We start from the raw sequence: 22,524 nt of genomic DNA on the forward strand, positions 1-22,524 counted from the left end.
TAGGAATCCATGCAAGGCATTATAAGGTTCTCCTTAAAGAGTATTCCCATGTCTTGAAACTGTTACCAAATATTATCTTACTGTAAGGTTAGTTTAGTGAATATCCTCAACTCAACTACAAACTCAAACTACACTGAGCTTAAATACTTTGAATATTGAAAAATCATTCCATGATTCTATGAATATTCAAAAATAGTTTTTAAAATTATTCTTGTGAAATCAACAGCATAGCTCTGAGAGAATACATGTGCATCCTTATTTCCTGTCAGCAAAAAGAAAGCATAATAAGAGAATTGAGTCCAAGAAAAAGGTTCTTCTGAATAGTTCAGGTTTCTGAACCACCCTGCCATGCCAAAGACATGGCAGAATTAAAAGACAGGAATAGTCAAAAAGAGGCCAAACTTATACACCAATTTAATGACGTGTTTCTGATCATGACTGCATCAGATCTCTTGAGAGAGAACACAATAACAGAATTCTTTCTTCATCCATACTTTGTCAGAAGCTGGCTCACATACTCTGAGTTTTATTCATTTCCAAAACAGAAAGTAACTAGAGGTTCTTACAGTTTATCAAGAGATTTTTAGAAGTTTGTCTTTCAAGGCAGTTGACAAATTCAACACACAAGCCCAACAAGCTCAAAAACAAAGAAAAGAAAAAGAGCTTCTGATTCCCCTAATTTAAAAAATCACCACTTCTTACATTTTTAAGGAACATCCAAGACATTTCCATTGCAGCTAAAGAAAGATGAAGAAAAGCAGACTTCCTGAATCAGAGAATATGCCTATTACTCACTTGGATGTGGGTCACTTTAAAGTTAACAGCCTGGACATTGAGAAAAATCTGTTGTTCAGCATGGATTCTTCATTAGTTTTCTTGATGCCCATTGGGTAACCAGACAGAACTCAACAGGACATTTTACTTCTGGTCATTCCTGGATATTCTGGTCAAGCTTCACTTCTGTTGTGAAGGAAATAACAATAATACCAAAGATCCAGGGCCCTCGCTTGTGCTACATCTTCTTCAGGATCATTTGGTTTTATTCTTAGACCAAATTTTAAAGACTACACACAGCACCTACCCACCTTAATGCATTTTCTATACAGATATAAAAATCTTCTACTGAGAATTTTGGAGCATTCCATGTGGAGCCCTACTAAAATTAAGTGCCATTATAAAGACAGGCAATATTAGTAACTTCTCCCTGCAGCTAGTTATATCTGAAAAGATGCTGTATTCCTGCAAAGAGGTATCTTTTGAAAGAAAAACTTGACTTGCAATGTCTTACTTAAATAAAGGCTTTGGTTTTGCTTTATACCAAGAGAACTTATATTTCTGATCATTATTCTAATGCAGTAATATCTAGTACCAGTTTGCTTTAAAACACCACATCTTTATTCTGATAAAAATTCTTCACTTATGAAGAATGATGGGAAACTACTAATCCTAATGATGAAATCATAAGATTTCAAGGATGCATCCAGAAGTCATTCTTCTACTCAAATTAGCACCAAAAAGAGAATAAACTCATTTTTAACAAATTTAACTAAATCTATTACTAATTATCTTTAATTCCTAAACTAAGAGAAGAATATGTAAGTTGTTTCAGACTAGATACAAAAAGTTTATATATATTTTCTTTTAACAAATCACTGCTAAAAACACCACTTTGTCCAGAACCCAGTCATCTTCAATTACACAAAGTTTCTGTTCTAGATATCAAAATCATCCATCAAAGAGAATTATTGCTTTCCAGATACTGAAAGGCATGGGTGAGATTACTGAATACTTTATTTAGTCGCCTGTATTCAAGCAATAAGTACCAGCTAAAGTTTGAGTGCAAATTTACTTCAGAATTCATATGTAGAATTAGTATCCTGGCATCAAAGCTTTCTGTTTATTTAGTGTAAATTTATTTCTACAGATATGAATAAAAATAGCAAATCATAAAGCAACAGACATAAAAGTCTTTAATCAGATTATTAAATTATAAACACCAGTCAACAAAATCAAACAGTCTGCATATTTTAAAGAATCCTAGTTTGCATACCCATGAACAAAATGTAGTCTTATGCTGTTCCCTGGAGCTCGCTCACGTCTCTTAGAAGCTGCACTTTTTCTTTTTTCTTTGCATTGCTCTTTAAGTTGAGGTAGATCTTCTTTGTAAACCTTTAAGAAAAAGCATGCTTAAAAATTAAAAGACTCACCAGAAAACCATGTTTCTGAGAAGACAGCTGCTGTTAACATTCATGAAAATGTTATTCTGACTCCAATGCCTATAGCTGGTAATTATACCGTTTTAAATTGCACTCTATGATTACATGTAATATTTTATCTCTCTGTTAACATTAATATAAATTAATATCTTACTTATAATTATTAATTAATCATTATATTTTAATAACCTTGATCTTTTGAATGCATTAGGCAACAAAAATTCTAAAGGTTTTGGTCAGTTCCCATGCAGTCTCCCCAGTTTTGAGATTTCAAGAGTCTTCATAAATTACCAACTTAAATCCTAGGAAGCTTCCAACTGCCATTAAAACTAAAATCTTCACCTGTCGACGATAGGTGATCTGTGTCTCTTGCTCAATTTCAGAGTCCAGCTCTGGAACATCAGACTGATCTGAATCTGATTCATCACTATTAGAATCAACCAGACTCTCTGTCATCAAAAAAACAGAAATAAAATATTAAGCAATTAAATTAAAAGCCAGAAAGTTTCAACTAACTGCTTAAAGTTTTTTATTTGATAATCAATGCTCATCTTAAGTAGAATATAAACTGCTAATAATTGAAAGGAACAATTCTGCTGCTACATAAGAAAGAAGCCATAAATATGATAATTTTGGATGTTGGAGTGAGTGAGTTTTTATTAGCTAAAATTATTTCATCAAGCTTTAATGTTTGGAGGAAAGCAAAAAAGAAGATAATGAAACACTCAGTATAAAGCAGAAACTAACAAAATTAACAAGGGGTCCAAAGAAACTTATGTTAAAGTGAGTCACTGATGCAAGTAGAAATTCTTCAAGCAGGTTAGAGGCAAGGGAAAAATTTATAGATGGGAAGAAAGAGGCAAAACTTTGTGAGTGCAGAGAAAAAGGGTATTCATGTAAAGTTTGACATGTAGGAAGAGCTTGTTGTTATTTCCTTCTGCATTTGTCACTGACAGGTTCAGCAGTGCATCTGTATTTATTTACCTCTTTGCTGGATCCACACTGATACATATTCATCTAATCTGAGCAATTAAATGGTGAAGCAGCCTGTTTTATTGTTACTCTATATTCTCATTTTCCCAAAGGATTCTCCAGATTCCTTTAGGAATTTCCAACGGAGGCACTCAGTTAACTGTTTTGATTTTAGGAAACTCATGAGAATAATTGTTTAATTAGTCACTAGTGGAAACATGATCTTCATTTTTTTCCAAACATTAAACATCTATATACTGCTTTAAAAAAAATAAAAATTAAATAATCAGTTATAATATTTAAATAATTGTCTAAATATTCCAAAAGTTTAAACAAAGTATAAAATCATATTTTTCCAGTGATACCTGAGCATCCAGTTGTTGTCAATTAAGTAAAGGATGATATATACAGAATTCAGAAATTTGTATCTACGATTTGAACTTTTAAAATTTTCCTTCACAAAGGAAGCACAGTAGTGCAGGGTTTTTCATACCCTTGCTAGCCTGAACACACAGGTGTGATGGTTTGACCATTGGCCAAATGCCAGAGCACAGATTTTTTTCATCTTCACCAAAGGTCAAGTAATGCCAAACCAGGACAACAGGGTTCTGGCAAGTATTAGACAGCTCCATCAGGTGCTTCAGGCACCTGCAAAGTTTAAAGAACACCAGCTGTTGGAACTGTGCAAAATGACAACTTTGAACATTTATTTCAATACCAGCACCTTCTCTTTCAGTCTGTCTTGCAAGATGTTTGTTGGTGTTTTTGAGTCAGTTGCTTACCTTGGGGTGCTATATGCAGAGTGTCCTTCAGCTTGCGGTCGGGGACGAACTTCCACTGGAAGACAGAATGATCAGCTCCCCCAATGGAAACCACCCACTGGTGGTCGTGCGACCATCTGACATTTGTCACGTGAGCAGAGTGACCGAGATACTTTTTAAACTTTGCCCCTAGAACAAAAATAAAAATCTCCCTCAATACTTGTGAAATGAATGTTTCAGAAGCACCTCAGAAAATCAAATTAAGGAACCCATAGAAAAAAATAGAGTTTAATAAAAATATTCTAATTACTACTGGTATTTTAATCAATAGCAACAACTTTTTGTAGTTTTCACAGATTTTAATGTGTCTATAAGATACATTTTTAAGTTGGCATTCCAAAGCATAATAACTTAATCAAGTTAAACACAACAACAGAAGACATATGATAATGCTGTATGAGATATACCAGAGATTTTTAAAATTTCACTGTATTAATTTTATTTTACTTTCTACAAACTAAGATTTTGACAAATATTACTTCTACTTTGAAAAAATACAGTTATTTAAATCATGTATATTTATTTATTTATTATCACCCCCATACCCATGCTTGTAGCACGGGTTCCCAATGTACAATCTCAGTGCTAAGCACTTCTAGCAATTTATCTCCTCCCATGTTTAGGAGTAGAACTGGTAGCAGTAGTCCAGCTACATCCAGCTAATGTTTTTATGGCTATGTAACTACAACACAATCACTGGATGAGTTACTGAAATGAAGTTCCGAACAGCACTGCATTAGAAGTAAACTTTATATTCTAGAAAGGCTTCATTGTTTCAGAGCTGTTTGAAGAACTTCATTCTACACACCATTCATGTTTAATGCTGGCTACAACTGCACGGATAGATCTTAGCATATGTCTTCAAGCTTTATGTACTTAAAGAAATGGTTTGAGTGCTGTTTTTAAAAACTGATGTTCCCCCATTTTTTTTAACTCTTTTGAAAAAAATGATATGATAAACCATTTCATTTTCCAGTCTTCTAATACATTTTTCTTGAATAGTCACAATTTAAACATATGCATAAAATTGAATTTAAAAGGCACTACCTTTTCTTAGACATGGGTATCGAAAGAGTTTGACTATTCCGTAATCATCAGCTGTAACCATAACTTGACCAATAAAATTTGCATCCACTGAATTTATATCATTTATGTCTGAATATTTGGGCCAGATTCCATTAACTTCAAGGCCAGAAACACAAGTCCATGATGCCCACTGAATGCCTTTCAATTCCTCCTTGTTTGTTACTTCTTTTCCACCTAAGGAAAAAAAAAAAAAAAAAAAAAAAAAAAAAAAAAAAAAAGAGCCATTTTTCAATATTCACTTATGCAATTTTGAAGAATGCAAAATTCTAAAAAATTCTATAAAAATTGAATCCAAGTGCAACAGAACTAAAAACTGACTTCTGAAACTGTCCTGATCTAGTATTCCCTATTATGACCAACAATATCAGTAAGAAGTCTTCTCAAGACTATTTAACAGAAGATCATAGGTTTGGTACTTAATAGTTTTTATTATTTCTTGGTATCTGCTTGAGGCTGTGTTATTTTTAATATATTTACCAAAACAACATGTAATCATTCTGAGATAAAGTTCATAAAAAATTCTGTTGAAACTGGACTACTTAGAGCAAGAACTGAAGAATTCATATCTAGCCACTGTAAATTACTAAAGCCACCAATTTAGCGCTTAGACCTTTGTTACATTATTTCACACCAGCTCTATCAGTTACGATATTGATCTATTCCCACAAGGTAAGAGCTGAGGAACTAAGTCAGACCAAAGGCCCATTGAGTAAGTGCTGTGTCCTCTGGAAAGGCCAGGAGCCAAGGGCTGGGGCAATGCAAGAATGGTGCAAGCAAAGGTGAAAGCTGTGAGTCAGACTGAACACACACCTGCAGAAGGTGAGCAGGACAACAGCTCACTTCTCAGCCTTTCAATCACTAATCCATGTAAACAATGATTAACAACACTGCTTATATCCGTAACTGTCTTGCAGGTCTTGTGCAAATACTTCAGTAACTTTGCTGCTGTACTTATTCAAATGTAGTGAATACTCCTATAAAAAACTTCCTCTATACCCCCGTGCTTTAAACCAGGATTTACATTTGGCTTTTTTTTACAAAACCACTATATATTATTTCTGTTATAAGTAACAACATGAAGCCAACTCAGAATCTTACTTGGCATTCTGTAAAAAAGTCTCTTTCCATTGCCATCATTGGTCTGTAAGTATTTACTGTCTGAAGACCAATCCATATGTGTGATGAAGCTTAAGGATCCAATACATTCCCCAACTTTCTTGTATCGCTGAACAACGCCATATACATCCACAGAGCTGTCATTGGAACCAACAGCTAGGAAATTCCCATCTGGAGAATATTTGAGTTCATGAATAGCTTCTTTCCTGTCTTTGATATGAACAACCTCAGTCATATCTCTGTAGTATGAAAGAAAGCATGTCATAAGTAGAGAAGAGCCTCATCACACTTTCAAGCTCCCAGTCTAAAAAATGAACAAGATTGTTAAAAATTATAAGATTATAAGAAATTATATTTGAACTTAAATATCCTGTGTGCAAACACAACACTGCTGTTTTTAGAGTTAGTTAGGGTTTCATGGAGAAAAAATAGATGGAAACAGTGACACAAGAATGTGCTTCACTGGGCTGAGGGACAGCGAACAAAGGAACTGTTCAATCTGAGTCCACGAGAAAATTTCATCAGATAAATTATGAGATCTCTATTCACCCAGGGAAGGAAACTTCACTGACATGAGACATGAATCTCATTTCCCCTTTAGAACTCTGGGATCACAGCAGCACAAGGCAGTATTGGTTTTGTATGCATGATGTGCTGACAGCAGAATTCCAACACATGGAAACAATTAAGGAAGTACTGAAAATTTATTTCTTAGTAATTCAAAGATAGTTCATAAATCTAAAACCTAAAGTAAAACATTCCCTAGAACACTGCCACTCTCTGAAAATAGACCAATATACTTTTTGAAATGGGTGTTATACTACAACAGGACCATAGGTAGCACACATTTAAAAAATCTGAGAACCCTCCGCAATTTAAAACAAAAATGCAAATTACAACATGCACGGCCACAAGAGTATCAAAATACTAATAGTGTGTCTATTTTTCAGTTTTGTAGCATACCTGACTCGAAGCACAGTGAAAGAGCCATCCTTCATTCCAAGAGCAAGATGGATTCCATCCGTACTAACCGCGGCACAGCGAATGGGCTCCTCCATGTTGCACCGGGCAATCAGAGCGTGGTCTATTAAACTCCAGATTCTAAAATAAAGTCATTATTGCAAATGTGAACTGGCTGTGCAGCTTTGTCATAGATAAGATGAAGCCCTCAGTTTCTGCACAATGCTGGACATGGCAGCATCCCTATTTTAAAATAATTTTCCACAAGGAAAATTTAAGACAAAAGTGTGAATTTTGCATAAGCAAGAAATATTCTTATATTTTTAAAGGTGGGAATATCTCTAATGAGAAAATGTCGGGGCAGATTAATTTTGATTTTCTGAATATAAAAAATTATAGCATATGACAATACTTTTAGACCAGTCCTGCAAAATTCCACTGTTTTGCTAACCATTTTAGCCAAAAACATTAAATAATAATTAAAGACTTTGATCAGTATAAAAAACTTTTCCTATTAAAAAGTCATTATTGATAACTCCTTATAACTAATAATATTAAAATATGTAAGTTTTTATACCAAGGCAGATTATATCTATTATTTACACACATATCTGGAATTTGAGAGTAATATTTCAATATTAATAACTGAATTATTGATTTGCTTAACTCTGTTACACTTAAGATATTTAACAAAAATGCCAATACATTTAACTTAGAAGAAAGAAAAAGTGGTTTTGATCAAAAAAAATAAAGACAAACATGTAAGAGGGAGTAATTTGGTGGACTTTCTAGGCATTTATATTCTGTTTACAATGCATGGAATAGTTTTGATGAAATTCACACATTAAAAGCTAATTTGCAGCATTTGGTAAAGAAAACATGGTAAGAGTAAAATGTGTAAGTTTTTATCACAGTTTTTCTTCATTGCAATCTGTGCATGCTTAACAGAACTCCTGAAAAGGAAAGACTTAAAGGATATTTGTCTCAGAGTGTTCAATGTTAGCCTAAATGAAATGTTCTCAAATTTCATATGTGGGGGGTTGGGGGAAATAAATACTTCCACTATATTTTATTACTGGAGAGCACTAATTTCCTGCATAATCTAACAGCAGAAGTACAACAATGCCACAATTCACTTACTTTAAAATGTACACATTTCAATTAGGTTACCTACAAAATGAGTGGATTGTATAAAACTGTATGCAGTTCAACAAAGAAATGAGATTTAACCTGACTGATCGATCATCGCTTCCAGTCATGGCCAGGGGTTTTGTAGGATGGACAGCCAAAGCCCACAGCTCTCCTTCACAGTGCCCCTGCATTATCAGGAAAGGCTTATTACGCTCATGCACCACAATTTCAAATATTTCACTATCTTGTGTCCCAACGAGTATATGGTCTCCTCTCCAGCAAACACTTCTTACAGACAGACCTGTAGAAGAGATTGTTACTGAGAGATACATCCTCAGAACTTGTAAAACAAAGGTAAAGTAGCAAAAGACAAAGCATAAAAGCAAGAAAATGTCAAGAAGTGTCCATATCCCTTCTCTTATTCCTGGATTTACTTCTTTTACTCTTTGTATACATTTCATAGGTAGTGGCATACTTGCCCTTGGAACATAAACTTTTTGTGACTACTTGGAGGATATATGTAAAGTATACCAAGAGGCAAGACAGTGGAGTAGCAGAAAATGCAATTAAGTAAATGAGCAAGAGGACAGGTCATAAAGGCAAAGCTCAGAAGTATATAAGAAAAAGAGAGTGTAGGGAAAAGAATCAGGAAACTCATTTTATTAAAGATTACATTTTTAAAAATCTGCTTGCTCTGTCATGGGCATTTGACAGGGCAAAAGTCTGTTACATCAGAAGTAAAGGAAGTAAACTGAGTGGAGAACAAGAATGAAACAGGGAATGAAACAGCTTTGTTACATGCATCAGAACTGGGAAGCAGCAGCTGAGTAAATTTAAATTTAAAACCAAGCCACTCTACTGCAAAGCATATTTAAAATGAAATTGCATCTTGTTGCAATATTTCACAATCTTGGTGGGAATGCCACGTCAATTCCACCATACATAGACTTCACTTTTATTCAGTCATGTATTGACCCTGAATATCCCATTGCTATCAGACATTCTAGAACATTTTCAAAGTCTTGGCAAGATATTAGAAAATAAAAAAAAGTGATTGGGGGTGAAAAAAACCAAATGCTAACAAAAGCAAGTCACTGTAAGAAACATTAGTACTTCAGTGCATGTTTGTATTCTTATCCTAAATCATTACAGCAACAATATGTTAAACAATGTAAAATTTTAGCATGACATGAACTATAACTGAATTCATAGTTGCAAGTAAGCAGTATTCTAAGTTACACAAAACTGTAAACAACATCCAAATAGTTTTAATGAAAATTTGGATAACAAGCAAATGAAATTGTTTTACACTGTAGATCTCACTGCCTTCAGTTCTCTTAAAGCATTACTGTTCCTTGCTAAGAACTGCTGTGCTCTAGAAACAATGTGCATAAAAAATTAAATCTGTGTCTAAATCTTCATCCTATGTACTGTTGTAAAAGTAACTGTGACCTTCATACTAGTGGGCATGATGCAAATAGCTCGTAGCAACACACATAAAACAACATTTTGGGTTTTAAAGTCTTGTCTTGTTCAAAACACTGATAAATTTCCTATCTTATTGGTATATTGAAAGTGACAAACTTCTCTTTACCTTTATATCCCTGGTCTGTTTCCCTGAGATCAATCACAGTAATTGGTTTAAAATTTAGGTCCCACAAGCGAACACAGCCATCCCTACCACCAGTGGCAAACCCCTCTTCACATGCATTCATGCTGAAAATTCCTGCCTAAAGAGAGAAGAAAGTTACTTTTAACAACAAACACAAATTAGATAAAACCAGTATGCAACTAATATAAGCTTCAAATAAAGGAAGTCAGAAATGGAAACAAACTCAAAACAAGCAGAATTAACAAGTGATAAATCAGTGAATTGCTGCAAGAATGTGTTCTTTCTGATGATCATCATCATAGTGATGCTGCTTCTTATCATATCCTCTTGCCCTAGGACCTGGTCCAACTCTAATAAATGTCAGCATGAACATTTCCCATAATCTCTGTTCAGCTTGCTTTAGGGCCTTTGTTGCTAGTACTCAGCTGCTATAAAAAAAACACAAAAAACATCTGGGATTTTTTTATTTCTTAAACCAAGGAAGATTGATTTAAAATTCAAGTTTAGAAATAAAATTTAAGAAAAACGACAATCATGCTACATCATTGAAAAATTAATATAAATTCTTATTTTAAAGGCAAACATTTGGAAACAATACCTAACTCATTTTCTTTAACTCATTTGATACGTGTTTTCTTCAGGATAACAAAGAGGCAAGGATGGTATCTGTAGTATTAAAATAAAGATACAATAGCCACAGAGCCACTGTATTTGATTTAACATGATACAAATCTAAATGGCATACACACTATTGGGGTTTTTTTTATTTCCTACACAACTCACTAGCCTTATGTTCAGAAATAATTCACACATTTCAGTAAGCAAAGCTACTGAAAGGGCAACTATAGCTGATAAGCCTATGAGAAGCTAAAAAATTGCTCTGTATTTATTTAAAATGTGTAATATTCTGCTATGACAAAAGTAAACAAGAGAGCATTAGAAACAATGGAAGAGAAAATCTGTCTCTAACTCCTGCCCAAAAGAAAGAAGAACAGCCAATAATAGATACATATCTACTATAAGATTGATGTGAAATTTCAATTTTGTAAAGAAGTAAAAGGTAAGGTTCCAACAGTTCTTTAGCTAGGGTCTCCAGATTTTATAGTAATGAAGCACATTATCTGCAAAGATGAAAGCAATTTGCAAAGGAGAAATTGGCTTTTTGGGAAAAAAAGGCTGTACACTCACAGAACAAATTAGGAAACAATGTGACTGGTGAGAATTCTGGAGTACTCATGACTATTATCTCCTATCAATATGCTTTTGCTTCTTAAATTCCAACTAAGAAAAATATCATAATGGACTGGTCATAATGAAATATGGATTGTGTTTGCTTCTCTAACTTCAGGCAAAAAGGATATAATTTTCATGTTAAGAAAAAAGAAACCTCTCATCTTCCACAAAAAAAGAAGCCTACTAGAATGTCAAATGACAATCAAAACTGAAAGGCTAGGGTGACAGAACTCAAATTTTTTGGCATGTCATGTCCATTCTCAAGAAAGAGACTTTTATGACAAGACAATTCAGGAGCAGTACACACCTAAAGAGAAATGTAGTGGAATTTTTAAGTCATAAGCAGATTAGAAGGCTAACTCTCATTATCTCTAACATCTTGAAAATCCTCTGCCTCTTTAGGAGCCTAGAGGTTTTTGAAAATACAGCACAAACTACTTGTTTTTCTCCATGTGTGTCTCTCTTTTACTGCATTCAACGTTAATATTATGAGAAGAAGTCTTATGAAGAGCAGCTGAGGGAGCTGGAGTTGTTTAGCCTGGATAAAAGGAGGGTCAGAAGAGACCCTTATCACTCTCTACAACTGCCTGAGAGGAGGCTGCAGCCAGGTGGGGGTCTCTTCTTCCAGGTAACAAGTGATAGGATGAGAGGAAATGGCCTCAAGTTGCACCACAGAAGGTTTAGATGCAACACTAGTAAAAATTTCTTCACTGAGAAGGTTGCCAGGTATTGGAACAGGCTGTCCAGGGAAGTCCTAGAGAGATAATCCCTAAAAGTGTTAGAAAATAGGTGGATGTAGCACATGTGTGTAGGGCTTAGTGGTGAACACAGTAGTGCCAGGTTAAACAGTTGGACTCAAATCTTGGAGGCCTTTTCCAACTTTAGTGATTCTATGATTCTAGGTGCCATGGGATAAATACAACTCTAGAGGAATTTCAGCCCATTTTGTGGCATATGCTGAATTCTGTTCCAAGTTGAAGTCTTTTAAAGCTCTTTTTGGAATGCAATCTTGATAATAGAATTATTTTATTTTCTCTAATTAACTCTTTCCAAAATCCATTATTTAATTAGTCAGTATTAAAAAATAATCAGACATTTGGCGATGTGGGAGCTGGCTGAATGCTCTGAAGATAAGATCAAGTGGATCCAGCATTAATCTGTTTTCCATTCCACAGAATATCCTTATCTTGAAAAGGACATACTGGTTGTCAAGGAGATTTGGCAGATGTGCTTGCTCAATCTCTTGAAATGCAATAGGACACTCATTTCAGTATTTCTGCCACTGGAATAAGAGAATGAGGTGAAAACTATGAAAATGTCCCTCATTATTGGGGACTGTAAGTATCCAGTGGAAAAAGCTGAGCTTTGCTACATTTCAATTAATTGTTAGGCTCACACTCAAAGGGGAAAAGACAGATTCTTTAGTGGGGTAGCATGGCCAGTATATCCTGTACTAAACCCTTCCTTTTAAAAACTGACAAGATTGTTAACGCAAATCAACTCTGGAGTCCATGCTGCATTAATCCTTCAGCCTGAAATTGTCATTAATATAATTTGATTCTCAATGGTTAAAAGCCCTCTAACAGCAACGAGAGGCAAACAAGTGCACTGACTTTGTTAGATCTAACTGAATGTGAGCCACAGACTCTGCTTCTGAATGAAAATTAAAGGTGTAAATCAAAACTTCCATCTTAAAATTTATGGAGCTTGGCATACAGACTGCATTCTTCTTTTACAAATTCTTCATTGTACTTCATAATGAACATGGAAATTCTGGAAATAATATCTCAAATTGATCAACATTTTCTCAGAATGCTGAATATTTCCTGTTTTCCAACATAACCAGCTGGTATAACATCTGTGTTCCCTCAAATTTGAAAAAAAATAGTTGAATAAGAGAAAATAAAAAAAATAAATACCCAAATCTACCAGAAATTATAGTTGAAAGCTGGAGAAGTACAAAAAGAATTTGACAAAGATGATCCCTCCTGCATGAACACTTAGCCACTACTTGAATCCAACAAGTTTCCAGTACTGAAGCAGTTTATGGGTTTTTACTGCTGCTGGACCTATTCTGCCCCCAGTGAACAAAATTCAAGTGTCAGTTTATCTAAATGCAGCTGTTTGTATAAAATCCACCACTCTGACTTTGCAATTCCTAAAACACATGATGACTGCAGGACCAAGCTTGGAAAATCATCAGAAGCAACTGACTACTACTGAGCAACATGGAGAACAGAGACACTATCCCAACATAAACACAATTCCAGGGCCTCCTTCTTACCCCTGACACACTACAGGACACAGAAATGTAAAGCAACACACCTTGGGGACTTCCTCTGAAATATCTCTCCTAATAAAGACTGCACAGTAAAGAAATGGATTGGAAAGATCTAGGTGTCAGTGAGTTTACAGTGGAGAGACACCACTGTGAAATATGATCTTCCTGTCTAACAAATCATCCAGGAAACAGTTTAAAATTGTGCATACTACTATAAAAATGTAAAGTAGTTGTCTATATAGCTGTCATTGGATAAAAGAATTGGACATTTGCCTTTGAAACCAATGACTAGTCTAGGCAGTAGGAGAAAATACTGCATGACTTAATGTGTTGGTACATGATACCAGCTTAAAACCATTCATTTAAGTTCATTATATTGTTTCCATCTATTTTTAATTAGTATCCAGCCAACTGACATAGGCGTGCAATAGTTTTAACAGAGTGCCTGTTATTTAACCTCAAGCTTGTTATTTAACCTCAGTTTCTGACATCAATCCACACAACTTTAATGTGTACCTCTGAAAGACTATCTCAAAATTAATTATTCATCTGCTGAGAAAGCATCTTATGTACATTTACTATGCAAGGCAAAAGCATAGTACACAAGAATCTTTAAAACATAGTGTTTTAACTAAGCATACAGTTTTAATATCCAAGTAATATCTTGCATGTATCTTAACAGTCATGGACTACCTTGAATTTAGAACATATAAGGTGATAAGTGGAACATTCTATAATCTGTTCTTTGCACTGGTACACAAATAAGGCATCTATTAAAAGATTTCTTTTTTATTAGCCCAGGTATTTATTAACTTTTCAGAACCAGATCCATCACCTACAAATAACCTCATGGAGTATTACCATTGCCAGTGAATTTACACATGCTTTCATGCTGTTTTCTTTCTCCCCTTTAAAATTTTCATTATTAGGATTATTATTTTAGAGGCAAATCTAGAATTGGAGTTTCCCATTGTTATCCATTGTTGTCTGCACATAAATTCTATGCCTTTACTCCTAAACCCTGCTCATTTCCATCTTTTCCTATTTTTCATACCTACTTCTATTTTAAGTGAACTCACTAATCCTCTTCCAACTAATTCTTCTGTCACCTCAACTTATTTGCTTTCAACTTTTTGTTTCTGCTCAAACTCAGAAATCTGCAGAAAACACTCCTTTCTCTTAGTTTTGCTAGGACAGAAAACAGATTGTCTGAATTAAGAATTCTTATTTTGCTTGTTAAAGTTGCTATCTATTTTCTTGGTCTCATATTGGGAGACCATGGTTTATTTTTCACATTGAATTATACTTAAAATGAAAAATGTCTTTTCAGCTAGGGCAACCACAACAAAGAGAACAAACCTTTGAAAAGAACAGGTTTTCTATATTAATGCAGATAATGTCTTAATAATAACTTAATAAATCTGGGGCTGGACTATTTCTCCACATCACTAATGTGCTTTAGAAGCAGATATCTGAGATACTGGAAAACAGCTCTTTATGCTGCAAGAAAAGAATGGTATTTATGCAAATTATGAGAGGTCTTCCTTCAATAAGGTTACTGTTTACATCACACTTGTTGAGGAGTAGCGATGCAGGATGATGTACAGGTATGCAGGGATGACAATTCCAGCATTAGCACACTAAAGAGAAATTTGCATCAATTCCCTACTACATACACACTGTCCCTTCAACAATATACACACACCGTAAATATTGTCATTTACTTGCATTTCCTTAGGACAAGAAGGACATAATTTATAATTTATAAATTAAGTACATTAATTTATTAAATTAAGTAGCCATAAAATATCATGGTAATATTTTAGAATGGCTGAAGAGATACTGTCATTCCAAGCTTCCACAGGTTGGGCTTAGAGCAGTCTGTCAGTATTATCCTTTAAGGTAATTTTTTATTGAAAAACAAGGTTACATTTTATCGGAAATAAGTTTCCATATTTTATTGGATTTTTTTCCCTGAAATTGATGAGATTTGTAGTGACTCTAATCTCTTGTAAAAATTAATTTCAAAGGAATGAACTAGTATTCCTGCTTAATTTTCAGTACTGCAAAGTACAATTCCATTGAGCCTAGATGACAGAGCCAAAAATAGAAGGCTAGATGAGACCTGCTCCAAGGTCACCTGAGCTCTGTCCATTGATGTTACTGAAGATAAGGATGTTACTGCACTTCAAATTTGACCTTATGAACAACCAAGAACTGACACAGCACATAAGGGAATGGAGCAACAAGCTCTCATCATCTTATGTTTATTAGTTGTGTCATTTCACACCAGCTGAAAAGCACTGCATTACTCTGAGAAATAAACTGTTGCAAGACAAAACAGTCCAAGTAACAAGCATGTTAATATGCAGGACAGCTGTCTCCTACAGCACCAACAGGATGGGAGAATGTTTTGGCATCTGTTTTCAACAGGAAACTAAGTGCACTCTTTCCTCTGGAAATCAAGGTCTGCATATGCAATGTCCAATCATCTCAGGAAAACACAGAAAAGAACAGAACTGAACACTTCTTATGAAGACTGAAACCAGATCTGAAATTACAGAGCAAGAATCAGGGATAACTCCACACCCTAAATACTCCCTCATATTTCCTGATTTATAACTTGGGACTTCTTGAATACATTTAATATTTCTACAGATGCATACAGGACAGTATGCTTTATGTGTGTTTATCTGTAATGTTTATATATATATATATACACACTTCTATGTATATAAAGAAATCTCAAATCCAAAATATAGTCTGGTATACATTATACACACAGATGATCTTCATAGCTTTATCTTTGTTCATAACCAGAGACAGTGTCATTATACAACAGTCTGAATAAGCACTCCAATCACTTTTGAATTAATTATTAGTTCATTCAACAAGCTGCAACCATCCTGAAGGTGTATTTCTAAATCTTTGATAAACCAAGAGTCTCCTTACTATAACTGACTGTAACCTCTCCCACACACAAAATATACATCACTTCATCCCCTCCATTCTACCTGATTAAATCAAAGAGTGACTCACACTTCAGGTACAAACATCAGGCCAACTAGTCCAAAAGGCCACTTAAAACAAACACACTCTTACAAGCAAGAATCTTCAACTGTTACTTATTTTTATCTAGAATTTTGAAGCTGCAATATCAAAACTTATATGTTTTATATTGTTTTTTCATACCATTAACTTAAATGAACTTAAAATACAATCACGAAGGTACAATGCTTTTCAAAAAAGAAATTAACATTCAACAAGCAAATCATATAGCTTCATAAAGTGACCTGAGCAGCTTCATGCTTCATAGGTTAAACCAACCAGAAACTGGTTGGCTTTGTTTCTAAGAATTAGAATTCAAATTAGAAGTCAAATATTGCCAAATGAGAAGTAATGAGGATTTTCACAGTTTAGTATGCACAAATCAGATTGGGAACCAAAAAGTGGGTTTTTTGCTGCCTACTTTAATCACAAACCCATATGCTTTGAAATAACATGGAAAATGTAATTAAAATTTACATAGCAAAATTATAACCACTTTATATTCATATTGAACATTTCAGTTAAAAGAAGATATTACCAAGCACTTTGGAAAACTTTTATTAAACTCTCAGTGCAATGTCTTCACTTTTCAAAGCCGTATACTGCTCTGGAAAAATATTCAAATAAGACATCCTGAGTATCATGGAAACCATTTAGGAACACAGACAAGGTGACCTTGTGTTGCTCTGCCCAGCCTTCCAGAAATCTAGTTCAGATGCAGTATTAGTTCAGAGAGGTGCACTTACAGCATGTGCTCCCTGTATTGTCCGCACAAGGTTGATTCCTTTCCACACATAGATATCTCCGTTCAGAGCACCGGAATACGTCACTTCGTCCCTTGCACAGGCGAGGCACAGGATAGTCTGGAGATCACCAGTCTTGCCAAAGACACCACGTTTTGGTGTCAGTGAATTGCCACACAAGCTCCAGAACTGTAACACAAAGTGATTTGGAAAGATGCCTATTTTGGTAATACCTCATTTAATATGTACATCTGAAAGAGAAGTACCTTGCCTGCAAAACCCATCACTGTTCACCCCCTTTTCCTTGCCTTAGTTCTCCAGTTCAGCAATGTTTCATGTTATTAACCAACTTCATCGTTCTTTGAAAAGCATTTGATAATAGAATTATCCTTCTTTGATGTAAGACTTTCATGCTGAAAATGCTGCATTTGTACATTATGTTACATTACATATTTTTAAAGATGCTACCTAAGCATGTAGATCTCTGATAAGACTCTATTTGCTCTGTTTGAAGGCAGCTGGTTTTATTGTAGATGTATTTCTCATCAGAAACATGGATCACACAAAATAGCCATCTGAGGCAGAGATTTTTAAGAACTTTCTAATACACCATTTGTATGTGATTGCAGCAATCACACAAGTGTGAATTCCCTCCTAAGTCAGAGGTTTAGAGCCTTAAAAGTTCCTCAAATGTTTGCTTATCTAAATAGATATTTTTTTAAATCATAAAGCCATCTTAAATATACTAAATCATGACTGGCAAATATTAGCTTACTATTGGCATAAAGGTCCTCTTAGAAAAATAGAAAAAAAAGATCATTATTAAGCAAGCTCATGAAATTCTGTAACTGACATGCTAAACACTATGCCAAATCAGACTTATGTGATGTAGTCAAGAGATTTAAGACTTTTTTTCTAGCAGGCCATTAATACATATTGCTCTAAAAGTTCATTGTATAAACACATTTTCCCCAACATGGGAACCTACACACAACAGCAATTCAGAACTTTCTAGCTGCCATCTACTGCTGTTATGTGGTACCACAGAAAATTGTGCATGGGAGAAGACAGTGACTTGATTGATGTGAAATACAGTTCCTAATCATTGATAATCCATCTGACAAATCTGAAAAAGAAGTTGCTTCTGCACAGCATTTGCTACATAGATCAAATAGAGCATGCTTGAAAAAGACACAGACTGTCCAAATTATGAATCCTGTAACAACATACAGTGCTCCAAATTACAAAGGTACACTGTCTCCCCATACTCTCTCTAAATGGTAAGAAATGGCTTTTCAATTCATTTCACCTCTGTGGTGCAGCAATTTACTCACTGTTTGAGATTCAGAAATTTGAGTACCTGGAGTCACCTTAAATGTGTGCACCCTGTCTTACACTACTTTGGATTTCAAACAGCATGTTTTAGAGAACCTAAATTATAAATTATATTACAGTTGTTACAAACAATGCTACTGCCACCTGCTTCATTCCTACTACATTACTTTTGCCAGGGCATGAAGTCTTTTGAGCAGAGAGGGTCTGTTTTTCACATAAAGATCTTTTAACATATCTAGTGTAGTCAGGTGTGATTCATGATTGGAATTCAAAGAACTAAGATTATTCTTACACAATTCCTTCTATATTATCATTCTATATTCCTTTTAGATTCTATTTTTATATATTTTATAGAGCATATATTACTGCAGCTTAAACATTGTATAAATGAAAAATTGAAATTCATTTATATATCATTACCTTGATGTGTTTTACGCCACAGCTGACAAGCTTGTTTGGCTGGTATAAATCCCAAGAAATATCAAAAATCTGCATTAAAAAAACCAAGGATGTCAGCAGAGATGGCCTTTTTAGCACGAGACAGTTAAAATAGCACAAACTTTTAGCAAATTAACAGGGAGTCTGAAATGCTTTAAATGGATCTACTGGAAAGACTTTTTTATCCTCTCAGTCCATACAGAAATTTCAATATATACCCAATATAGTTCTAGCTTTTTTTCCCCTAGAGTAATTAAAACACATGATAAAACATTAAGATTCATTTACAGACTAGAAAATTTAAGCAATTATTTGTATTTTGATTTCCCATATGGGGAATAGGGTCTAAGAAGTTCATTAATTCTGCACTTCCGCTACATATTTTCAGTCTGAACAAACCATACACAAATAAATATTGAGTTATGCTTTATATTCTAGAAATAAATACACACATTTAAATATCTTCACATCTTTATGCAGATCAACCTTTAGGCAAATTCAATTTCTAAAACAAAATGTTTTTTGTTCAGACATAGGTCTACTACATACATACAGGCATGGTTTAAGAAACTAAAATTACATTGATGCTCAGACTGTTTAGTTATACTTACTCTGTCTGTATGACCAGGAGCCATTGATAACAATTTTCCTTTTCTCCAGTCCCATACACAAACTGTGTTTTTCGAATCCAAACCAACTGAGACCAAACGCTAAAAGTGTCCAAATTAAACAAATAAAAATAAAATATAAAAATATATTCATGAAAGCTAAAGTCATTATTTTGAATGAGTTGCAAAAAATGTGTAACATATTTGAGACAGAAGCAATAACTCCATTTTGATACAGTAGAAAATATAAGCTATGTCTTACATCAAACCTTACATAGATGCATCTTTTCAGATACAACATCATGATCATAAAGATCATCTTAGATAACCACATATTTCTGATTTATAAAGTTTGATATATATAATTATATATAGCACACATGGCAAGCTGCAGTCAGTAGACAATTGCAAAAAAGGAATAATCACTGAAGTTAATGAAACTGTATGTATTTATATTTAATTACATGTAACTTGCAGAATTTAGGAAGTTCAAGAGATACAAAGAAAAAATTTTCTTCAATCTTATGAAAATAAACATAAAACATAATTTCATTAAGTCTCTACGATTCAGAAAGACTTTGAAGCCATTTACACTGTAAAACTAGGATGGACAAAAAGATTATTTCCAAAGAATTAAGAAAAATAACATTTTGAGATCTTCCTGTGCTTTGCAGCCTGTCTTGTCTTGATTGTGAAGACACCTTGCACAGATTTCTTGACACAAATGGTTGAATAAATTAGCCACTTGTATAGTATCTGTTAACCAGTTAAAATGCTATTTTCCTATAGAAATTCTCAACAGAGAGACTAATAGGATTGAGTTTTTTTAAAAAATAATAAAAGTTGAGTGATTTGGTTTAATTTTTAAAGAAAATTAGTATTTTTGTTCCGTTTTTGTATGAATTGTGGCATCTTGATGTTGATAAATGAAAGTTTTTCAAATCTTCTGGGAAAAGCTTTTTTCACTGTTCAGCAGTTAATACACACATTAAAGAAAAATTTAGCTTCAATTTCTACATAGATTTTCCAGTGAGTCTGTAAAAGCAAAAACAAACTCCAAACTTGAATCATAATCTTTTTGCCCAAAGACAGAAACCTATTCCAAATAACCCCTTTACTGCCTGAAAAATTTCTCAGTTATGAGAAGAAAAATAAACAAGTTAATTACAATTTCTATCAATGCTTCCTATTTATTAATACTACAAAATCTAAACTTTCTATTTCAGCTTTGAAAAGTTAGAGTATTTCCATCCTAATCTGATGTATATTGACCTTAAATTATGAAGGCCATTCAAGTGAGGGAGTAACATAAGTTTACATGACAGAACAATGTTGATAAAAGATATCACTGTGAAGAAGTAGCTATGTTCTAGAAAAAAGCTGGCACTAGAAGCTGACTTCCTAAACAATGAGAGGTCATTTCAACAAACCAGACCTTTCCTATAATAATTACAACATGTTTTAACAGAAACAAGTTTCAGGTAGGCTTTCCTGTGTGTGCTCAACACTGCTCCAGTTGATATTCTCTTAAGGACAGCAATTGGTCTCTACAATGCATCCTCACTGGAGAAAACAGCAGTAACTAACAGCAAGCAAAAGGAAGTGAGAATATAGCAAAATCTGAGTATTGCATTGCAAGGCTCAATGGGAGGGAGAGGAGTGTTTCATAAACCAGAGAAGCACATCTCCAGAATTTCTCAGTTAATACCTTTCAGCTGCTTCCTAACATGTAAATATAGCCATTACAATCTTCCGTTTCCAATAAGAAAGCCTCTTTACTCAGAAAAGCAAGTGTAAAAACAATCTCCATTATAGGTAGCAGCTCTGAGAGCCAATTTACTACTCAGAGAATGCTCAAAAGCAAGAAAATTATAATCCAGTGAAACCTTTTTCTCAACACTTAGATCCAAGATACATGAGTCTGAACAAACCATCAAAATGTGGAGAGCCACCAGGATGCAAAATGCTTGACAGAGAAGGGGATACTGCCTGAAGGAGTCCAAGATGATGAACACAATGGGGCTGCCATCGCTCTGGGCACAAGACCCTCCCTGCACAGGGGGGGTTCACTGGCTCCAGACATTTGGCCTAATCCTGAACTGTGGCCCACAGGCCACAAGAACCTCCCTACCACCTCATCTCCATTCAAAAAGCTTTTGAAGTTATAAATTTCTTGCCAAATGTAAATATTTGGCATTCATTAGTAATGTGATTTTATTTTCCTTGAGAATAAGCAGATAAAACCTGAAACAATACACTTTCATTTTCTAAGAAAAACTGTGTGATAATATTTCTAATAAATTTCTAACAGATAAACAACTTATTCAAGTGTTTGAAAATAGAATATTAATTACATACCTGACCATCTAAATCAAAGGCCAAGCAAGCAATGCCATGTGTGTGAACATCTTTCAGAACAGATACAGTTTGCACAGTGTATGAATCCCACACACAGATGTATGGCTCCTTCCCAACTTGACCTGTTGCCACCAACACACGCTCGGGGTGCAAGGCAAGGCTGCCAAAAAAAAAAATAAAGATAGAAAATATTTCTGCATGAAACTTTTGTATTTGCCTAGTTAGTTGCATTATTTTTTTTTTTCTTAAAAATTCTTTTTCAATATTTTCCCATGGGTAGTAGATAATAAAAAGACATTTTGTATCACAGTAGTTGTGAAATTCTAAATAGCCTGCAAAAGCCTTCTACATCTATTCCAAAAGCATCTACTAAATTTGGTCAGATTTTCACGCACTGAGAGAAACACCTTTTTTCCTTTCTTTCTATTTCTTAAAACTTAAAAACACAAACAATGGAAAACAGAATTTAGTGTTTAACTACCTACACATCAATCATCAACGGAGAGAGATGCACATCTCCAGAAGTTCTTTATTCCACACAGTATTTTATGTCCTTTTTATGAGGA

General features: G+C 34.3%; 1 protein-coding gene across 1 annotated transcript in view; it reads right to left on the bottom strand.

The window, feature by feature from the left end:
* Positions 1-22,524, bottom strand: part of EML5 (EMAP like 5) — a 99,504-nt gene that overhangs the window by 57,404 nt on the left and 19,576 nt on the right. Inside the window, exons 2-13 of the mRNA XM_056493691.1 lie at positions 21,959-22,118; positions 19,604-19,702; positions 18,975-19,043; positions 17,223-17,408; positions 9,897-10,032; positions 8,402-8,603; positions 7,175-7,312; positions 6,194-6,450; positions 5,057-5,269; positions 3,971-4,138; positions 2,559-2,665; positions 2,051-2,169 (exon numbers count right to left, since the gene is read on the bottom strand). Coding sequence (XP_056349666.1) covers positions 2,051-2,169; positions 2,559-2,665; positions 3,971-4,138; positions 5,057-5,269; positions 6,194-6,450; positions 7,175-7,312; positions 8,402-8,603; positions 9,897-10,032; positions 17,223-17,408; positions 18,975-19,043; positions 19,604-19,702; positions 21,959-22,118 — 1,854 coding nt within the window. The remainder of the gene's footprint in view (positions 1-2,050; positions 2,170-2,558; positions 2,666-3,970; positions 4,139-5,056; positions 5,270-6,193; positions 6,451-7,174; positions 7,313-8,401; positions 8,604-9,896; positions 10,033-17,222; positions 17,409-18,974; positions 19,044-19,603; positions 19,703-21,958; positions 22,119-22,524) is intronic.

The sequence above is a fragment of the Oenanthe melanoleuca genome, chromosome 5 (assembly GCF_029582105.1).
Source record: "Oenanthe melanoleuca isolate GR-GAL-2019-014 chromosome 5, OMel1.0, whole genome shotgun sequence".
In the NCBI taxonomy this organism is placed as follows: Eukaryota; Metazoa; Chordata; class Aves; order Passeriformes; family Muscicapidae; genus Oenanthe; species Oenanthe melanoleuca.